Source organism: Sinocyclocheilus anshuiensis, unplaced genomic scaffold (assembly GCF_001515605.1).
Source record: "Sinocyclocheilus anshuiensis isolate Anshui unplaced genomic scaffold, SAMN03320099.WGS_v1.1 scaffold1162, whole genome shotgun sequence".
NCBI lineage: Eukaryota > Metazoa > Chordata > Actinopteri > Cypriniformes > Cyprinidae > Sinocyclocheilus > Sinocyclocheilus anshuiensis.
In genome coordinates this window covers 366,277-374,763 of record NW_015540875.1, presented here as the reverse complement: position 1 = coordinate 374,763, position 8,487 = coordinate 366,277, and the positions used below count along the sequence as shown (strand labels likewise).

The window sequence follows — 8,487 nt, the reverse complement described above, 5'->3', positions numbered from 1 at the left end:
ATCATCACGACTTGCCTAAAATAAAATCTATAGATATAAAACAGTTCAAGCATATAACAATGTTTAAACGTTAAGCCTAGATAAATGTGCGCTGTATCCAATAGTTTGTGCGGAGAGTGCAAGCTAAAGCGCGCTTTGCAGGACATGGAGGCGCCAGTGCGAACACTTGTGTTTTTTTCAGTGGATACGCCGTAATTTTTGCTCATAAAGGTAAGAGTAATACATCATTCGTAGCTGTGAATGGTCTACTTTTATTTGTGTGCACTCACAATATCAACAAAACGTTGTGCTTTTATAAAATAAAGAAAACAAACATGATGCGCATCCTGCCGTCTCGTCTTGAACAGGAGCGCTTCACAAAAATGAACCGAAACCTTAACAAAAACAAAAACTCTTTAATTATAATCATAATCCGTAAAGATGCACTTCTCTCTAAAGGCGCGTCTGAGGAGATGGCGAGTCAGGATCGGCAACTTCGTCCTTGTGACACCGACTCAGAAAACACTAGTTTATTAGTAAATAACTCAAATATCTCCTTACTATTTCCCCCCGTCACATTTACGGTAATTACTTTTGCCGGTGCTTTGCGGCAAACTTAAGCCTATTGCATGCATTTGAACGCAGAACTCTTCAGACAATAAACACCGCCGAGCAGCTAGCACGGTCTCGTGTTGTTTCCACCAGCGCTGCAGTTTTTTTCATCACTAATTGATGAATGTCTAAAATATAAAAATAAGGAAAAGCCTAAAACAGGCCCGAGGCCCGGCCCGCGTCTGAACTATGACGTGAAAATTGGCCCGAAGCCCGGCCCGAGGGGCGTAAAAAAGTCGGGGCCTGTCGGGCACCCGGGCTGAAATGCAGGGCTCTAGCTGCTGTCTCTCTAACACCGAACGCACGCAGATCTAAAAATACTGTACATGTGTGTTTTCTTTCTCATCTGTTTACGTTCACATAAGACAAAAATGGCTGTGTTTATGATGATATAGACTGACGTAGTTTTCTGCATATTGGTCGACAAATATGAAAGAAGTCAGTTTCGGCCCGGAACATCCTTTTCTACACGGAACGGTTCGAGAACAGACACAAACCGGGAACCCGTACAGCGACCTCTGTTCTCTGTGCTCGCACTCGCGCTTCGTGTGCACTGCACGTAAACAGGGCGCATGGTCTTTCCGTTCCTGTACTTAAATAGTTTTTAATCACATTAAAATGCGAACGCAGGAATCGTTAAGCAGAATCAAAATGCACGCATCTTATCGAATACCCGGTTCTAAAATGGAACCGGTTTTCAATACCCAACCCTACACACCAGTAATGTTTTTTCCTAAGCACGTTTATAAAAATTACTTAAATGTCCTAATTGAACTATGGCCTAATCCTGGCTTAGTCTAAGCCCTGTCTGTGAAACCGGGCCTATATTGTATTATTATTATTATTATGATTATTATTATTTTAAGGAATATCATAGAACCCAAAAATATTTTTTCACCCATATTTTAATACAAGCTGTGCAGCACCTTATTTGACAGAAAATAAAATAATATAAATAAGAAGTAATTATTATTATTATTATTATTATTTTTAAAGAAATGTAATACCAACAAAATATTTGTATCCATGTTTTAATTTATATGGTATACAGGTTCAGTTGTGCAGCACCTTATTTTTACAAAAAATAAAAATGCAGTGTTTTGCTGTAAATTAATTGTCAGATGTTTTTATGAATTTCATTAGGAACCATTGTATTATTATTATTATTATTATTAGAAACACCTAATTTTATAGTTGTTATTATTTTTTAAGTAATATTATGCAATCAAAATATTTTAGATTTTAAAAGAATGATTACAAAACTTTTATGAAGTCATTTCATTAGATTCCATATGTGATGATAAATTTGTAATAAATCATAAAACACATCTACAAAAGAAGGAAAATACAGAATTTGTGGGGGGAAATTAAATGTGGCGTTTACTTGTAAACAGAGTTATGATTAAATTGATTCTGGAGGTCTAACAAACATCCCTATTAAAGATATGAAATGAATATTTTGATAAATCTTGATATCAGATGATATGGAGGAAGTATTGTCAGGTCAGTAACGTAGATGAATCTTCTGTCTCCAGGCTAATCGCATGTGGTGCCGTCATGCGTCCCTACGTGGAGGCCAATATTTCCCATAAATCCCACACCACCATCAAGTACTTCCTGAAGATGTGGAGCAGCGTGAGCGACACGCTCATCTTCATCTTCCTGGGAGTGTCGACCGTGGCCGGGCCGCACGAGTGGAACTGGACCTTCGTGATGGCGACCCTCATTTTCTGCCTGGTGGCGCGTGTTCTGGGTGAGTGAAGTTTAGCAGGACCTCCTGAATCTGCTAATTATTCACGAGATTTCACTAGAAGTATAACTCAGTAAGTCTCACTTCCGTATCTGGGGTGTGACTGCGATTGTGTGCATTTGCGTCATGGCTTCAGGGAAGGTCCATCATCGTGTGTGTGTGTGTGTGTGTGTATATATATAAATATGCAAAATGTATTTGTTGTTATAGATATAGATATATAATATAAAAATATTATATAAAATATAATTGACTTTAAATTAAAAAAATATATTTATATATAAAATCAATTAAATAATAAATTATAAAAAGTCAATGCAAGGATGCATCAGTGTAATATTGTGAAAAAAGAATGATTAAATTGGCCCAACACAAGCTCTGATTAGGCAAAAATTTACATAATCCTGCAGAATGAATTTGAAAATGAAAATCAATGAAATTCTGTGAAGTTATTTCAAATATGATGAAACAATTACTCTGGTTGTGAATGGTGGCACATTTTTCAATGCTTGTATTTAATTAATGTTTTACTTCATTCAAAGGTGTTGTCGGCTTGACCTTCGTGATCAATAAGTTCCGTATCATCAAACTCACCTCTAAGGACCAGTTTATCATAGCTTACGGAGGACTGAGAGGAGCCATCGCCTTCTCCCTGGTCTACCTGCTGAAGACTGAACACTTCCCCATGAGAAACATGTTCCTCACTGCCATCATCACTGTCATCTTCTTCACGGTGTTTGTGCAGGTCAGTGACCGCTTCTCAAGTTGTTATAATTCATAAATAAATCAAATAAAATAACAAATAAATGTTTGATATACACACGCTTTATATATAAATATATGCACGTGATATTATATATAAACCTAAAATAAAGTTGAAATTAAAAGTTCAGTAAAAATATTTGATATAATAAACGCTTTTTATTATATTTATTGTATTATTGTGTGTAGTTTGCTTAGCATTGTGCCATCCTTTTTTATGTTAATCCAATTTTTTAAACGACTAAAGCTGTATCGTTTGCATTTAAATAGGACCATCTGTGAGCAGTCATCAATTTCCGCTCTTCTCCCTTTGTTTTGGCAGGGCATGACCATTCGACCTCTGGTGGACCTCCTGGCGGTGAAGAAGAAACAGGAAACGAAGCGATCTATTAATGAGGAGATTCACACACAGGTGCTGCTCATCTCTGAGTTTCTCCCATCTGTGATTCAGGAATATTTGATGCTTTCTCAACATTCTGCCAGTATAGAATAGATTCGATTACACGGTCTTGTTCACAATAAAGCAGGGCTGGGTTAGATGAGTTAATTATAATAACTAAATTATTTCGTTCTCTTTTTTTGGGTTTGTGTAACATCCGGTACTACTGAAAGTGAGTGTGTTTGAATGCCACCTGCTGGTCACATACTGGTACAGTCACAGTTTTATTCAGAAATACAGCTTGATGTGTTTAGAATGACAGGTGTCAGGTGTCTTTGTTTAGACAAAAAATGCCTAGAATGTTTCCAGGTCATATTTGAACACACAAAAAAAAAACATTTTGCATAAAGAAAATTAAGCCCATTTGTAAACCACTATGATTTTTGAATTGTGTGACATTTTCATTAGAATTATGAACCATAATAAAATTTTGTTATAAAAAAAATAAAAATAAAAATAGAATAAAAAGATATTTTGATTTGAATTAAAAAATAATAAGATTTTTTTTTAATTAAAATGGTAAATGCCATCAGGAAAATCTAAAGAGAATCACCATCAGGAATTGGGAATGTCAAACATTGATGAAAATTTAGCAGGAAAATGTGCTTAAAGGGGTCATATGATGCGATTTCAATTTTTCCTTTCTCTTTTGAGTGTTACCAGCTCTTGGTGCATAAAGAAATCTGTAAAGTTGCAAAGACTAAAGTCTCAAATCCAAAGAGATATTCTTTATAAAAGTTAAGAGTCAGCCACACCTACCTAAAACGCCTCGTTCTAACACGCCCCCACATGTCTACGTCACTATAAACCACATAAACACATTTCATTACACCAAATACACAAAATAATGTAATAGTTTTATCAACATCATATGACCCCTTTAATTGTCATGGAAATAATGACACAATGCAAGAAATCTTAATTATCCTAAAAATAGACTCTTTAGGTAAATAAGAATGTTTCCAGGTCATGTTTCACAGCTAAATCACTGACTAATATGGTTTAAAACGCATGATTTCAGCGCGATAAACATGATAATCAGAACCAAAACAGATGTTTTTAGCAGGTCCGAGCTGTAATGGCGCAGCTCTATTCTAGAAAAGGGGGCGGGGAGCAGCAGCTCATTTGCATTTAAAGAGACAGGCCCGAAAAACAGCGTGTTTCTGCTTCCACTCAAAATAGGCATTTTCAAAATTATATAATAAATGATCTGTGGAGTATTTTGAGCTGAAACTTCACAGACACATTCTGGGGGCACCAGAGACTTATATTACATATTGTAAAAAGGGGCATAATATGTCTCCTTTAAGGAACTGCATGACAACGTGTGCACCAACAGTATAACATCATATAAAGATGTAATTCTTTCAACTCTGGCTAATCAAACACTCACAGTATGTTAAAGCAGTGACTCGTGTGTTTTTGTCCAGGAAAAAGGCTTCCCTAATAATCACACTGAGCCTCAGTAAATGTTTTAGCATCAACAGCGTGAGTGCAGTGCTCAGTAAACAGAGGCGTCTCCGTTATAAATGGGCAAATTAAATGAATGTTTGTCCATAGCTGGGAGCGTTGAGAACATTTATAATAACAACAATTAAGATGAGAAAAACCCCAGTGAAATATCACTATTCTCCATACTAGATTTGAGATCACAGCAACAAATAACTTTAAATGTAGAAATATATTATTTAACATAACATATATTTATTATATTATGAGTATTATTTAGAAAAAGCAGGTGGCAGTTTGTATGCCAGACATGAGCTTGGATCCACTCCACAAAACCCAGTACAGAACATTTTGCCCACAAATTGGCATTTATTCATCACTCCTAAAGCTGATTGTTGCTATGGAAACATTTGCATGAGCGTCTCATCATGTTAATGCTGTGAGTGACTGGCAGAAATCGCTCTTCTGTCCAATTTAATGCTCATTATCAACATCATGTTCAGCTGCAGCTTCTGTTTAACTGATAATCTCAGCATTATTGATTGATATTGTAGTTTATGTTTCCTAAAAAGCTTATCTATTGTCATTTCATTGTCTTTAGTTTTTGGACCATCTGCTAACCGGCATTGAGGACATCTGCGGACATTACGGACATCATCACTGGAAGGACAAGTACGTATATAACTCACTCAAATTTGGCTTTTCTGTGAGCGATTTTGAGATTATTTGAAGTCTATATGAAATCATAACGATTCCTGTGTCTGGTCTTGGTATTTGGATGATGTTTTAAAACCAGACGCGTTTTTTTTGTTTAGTTGGTTGAGTTTACAGTCTGGATCTTTTGCAGCAGAGAAAGTGAGTTTTAGGATCAAATTTGGAAAGAATATGGAGAACCACATGTAGTTTGGTTCATTTCAATGCACTATTATGCCAGTATGTTCCACATGGATTCCAGACAAAGCTTCAGTGTTTCTCTGCCGTAATGACTCTGAATGCCAGGGTTTGTTATCTGGATAAAAATAACCACGATCATATGAAAGCTTCACCTTTTCCTTCTCATTTCCAGGCTGAACCGGTTCAATAAGAAGTACGTGAAGAAGTGCCTGATAGCAGGCGAGCGCTCCAAAGAACCGCAGCTGATCGCCTTCTACCACAAGATGGAGATGAAGCAGGCCATCGAGCTGGTGGAGAGCGGCGGCGGAGCCAAGCTGCCCTCGGCCCTGCCGTCCACCGTCTCCATGCAGTGAGTGCTTCCAACCTCCATAATCAGGATCTGTTTTAGAATTCATGGAATGCAGATAGAATATATGGAATTTGTAGAATGCTTATAGAAGGTGCATGGAAAGTGCATTGGATTTAAGGAGTGATTATAGCACATTTGGGATATTATAGAAGGAATGAAGAATGTGTGGAATTAATATGCATGTTTTAGAGTATGTGTGGAATTCATGGAATGTGTGGAATTTGGTTAGAATACATGGATTTTTTTGGATGTGTATGGAATGCATGGAGAATGTGTGGAAGGCATGCAGGATATGGAATGCATGTAGAGTGTGGAATGTGTAAAGAATTTATGTAATGTATGTAGAATGTATGCAATTGATGGATTACATTATAGAATGTGTAAGGAATTTAGAAAATGTGTGGAATTCGACTAGAATACATAGAATTCTTGGAATGTGTATGGACTTTAGAGAATGTGTAAAGAATGTATATAATGCATGAATAATATGTGGAATGAATGCAATTTATGGAATGCATATAAAGCATGGAGTGTGTAAGGGATTTAGAGAATATGTGGAATGTTTGCAGTTTATGGAATGCATGTAGAATTTGGAGAATGTGTGCTATGTATACAATTTATGGAATGCATATACAATGTGTAAGGAGTTTAGAGGTGGTGTGGAATTCGACTAGAATACATGGAATTTTTGGAATGTGTATGGACTATGGACTTTAGAGAATGCATGGAGAATGTGTGGAATGCATAAAAAGTGTGGAATGCAGAGTGAAATGTGTAAAGCAATGTACGAGTATGCAATTTATGAAATGCATAGAATGTGAAACGTAGGGAATTTAGAGAATGTGTGGAATGCATGCGATTTGTAAAATACATATAGCATGTGGAATGTGTGAGGAATCCATAAAATGCACAGAGAATGCGTGGAGAGTACGCAGTTTATATAATACATATAGAATGTAGAATGCATGGAAGGTGTAAGGAATTTATATAATGCATGGAGAATGTGTGGAATTTCTAGAATGCATGGAATGCGTGTAGATTTTGTGGAATTTGTGTTTGTTCTAGGATAATTATTTTTTTAAATTTTGATCTCAAATGTTTTCCAGGAACATCCAGCCCAAGAAGCCTCCTCAAGACCGGGCGCTGCCGCAGCTCTCCAAGGCTCGTGAGGAAGAGATCAGGAAGATCCTGCGCACCAACCTGCAGAGGACCCGCCAGAGAGTGAGCGCTCGCCACTTCCTGTTCTCAAACTGCTCTTTTTGTATTTCCTTAATTTGTGTGATTTAACGCGGATCAAACTAAATTGTCTTGTGTATTTTCAGCTGCGCTCGTACAACAGACACACTCTGGTTGCTGATCCATACGAGGACGGCTGGAACGAACTCCTCATCAAACGGAAGAAAATGATGGAGCTGGAAAAGAAGGTTTGAAGTTAATGATAGACTGATACAACATCATTAACAGATCATCTAAACTCTCAGATAGCTCAAAATCTGCCCATAGCCTTATTAATTCATACTATTTATATAACAACGAGGAAAATTCATCTTAATTCATTGTTATACTGTCACTGGCCATTAAAAGTCATCTCAGTTGGCCGCTATTTGATATAAAAAGATGGGTGGTCTTGATAGGTGGAATGTGCTTTATTAGTCTTAACAGAATGTCACCATTGAAGGTTTTATCTCTCTACTTTCAGATATCACAGATGAACAATTACCTCACTGTTCCCGCTCCGCCTCCTGATTCCCCCACCATCGCTCGAGCTCGACTGGCTTCAGGTGAGTTTATTCTGCTGGACCGCTGATATACGAGTTGAGGATCCTGTTGTGTCACTGAAATCTTTGTCTTTTGTTCCGAGTGGATTCAGCCTCAGGTCTTTCCTCTCAGTAAATGTGCCGTGAATTGACAATCATTCAGGCTAGAGTTTGTTGTACAGTGCCCTCTAGTGATCAACACTTTTAAGTTCAACACAATCAAGCCATATTCCTTACCAGTGTTAATTTTGACAGGCATTTTTGATTTAGTCTTAATCTTGAGCATTTGGACTGCTGTGTGTGTATTTGAGCACTGAGAACTGATTGCGTGCTGTATATGAGAACTGAAGAAGTGGTATCCCGCCTTCACTAACTTTAAGTTAATGGCTCAAAATCTGCCCATAGCCTTATTAATTCATACTATTTATATAACAACGAGGAAAATTCATCTTAATTCATTGTTATACTGTCACTGGCCATTAAAAATCATCTCAGT

General features: G+C 37.0%; 1 protein-coding gene across 1 annotated transcript in view; it reads left to right on the top strand.

The window, feature by feature from the left end:
• LOC107688187 (sodium/hydrogen exchanger 1-like) overlaps nucleotides 1-8,487 on the top strand; it is a 42,131-nt gene that overhangs the window by 30,698 nt on the left and 2,946 nt on the right. The window contains exons 5-12 of the mRNA XM_016485783.1: nucleotides 2,127-2,344; nucleotides 2,884-3,086; nucleotides 3,426-3,515; nucleotides 5,593-5,663; nucleotides 6,058-6,234; nucleotides 7,341-7,455; nucleotides 7,557-7,658; nucleotides 7,934-8,015. Coding sequence (XP_016341269.1) covers nucleotides 2,127-2,344; nucleotides 2,884-3,086; nucleotides 3,426-3,515; nucleotides 5,593-5,663; nucleotides 6,058-6,234; nucleotides 7,341-7,455; nucleotides 7,557-7,658; nucleotides 7,934-8,015 — 1,058 coding nt within the window. The remainder of the gene's footprint in view (nucleotides 1-2,126; nucleotides 2,345-2,883; nucleotides 3,087-3,425; nucleotides 3,516-5,592; nucleotides 5,664-6,057; nucleotides 6,235-7,340; nucleotides 7,456-7,556; nucleotides 7,659-7,933; nucleotides 8,016-8,487) is intronic.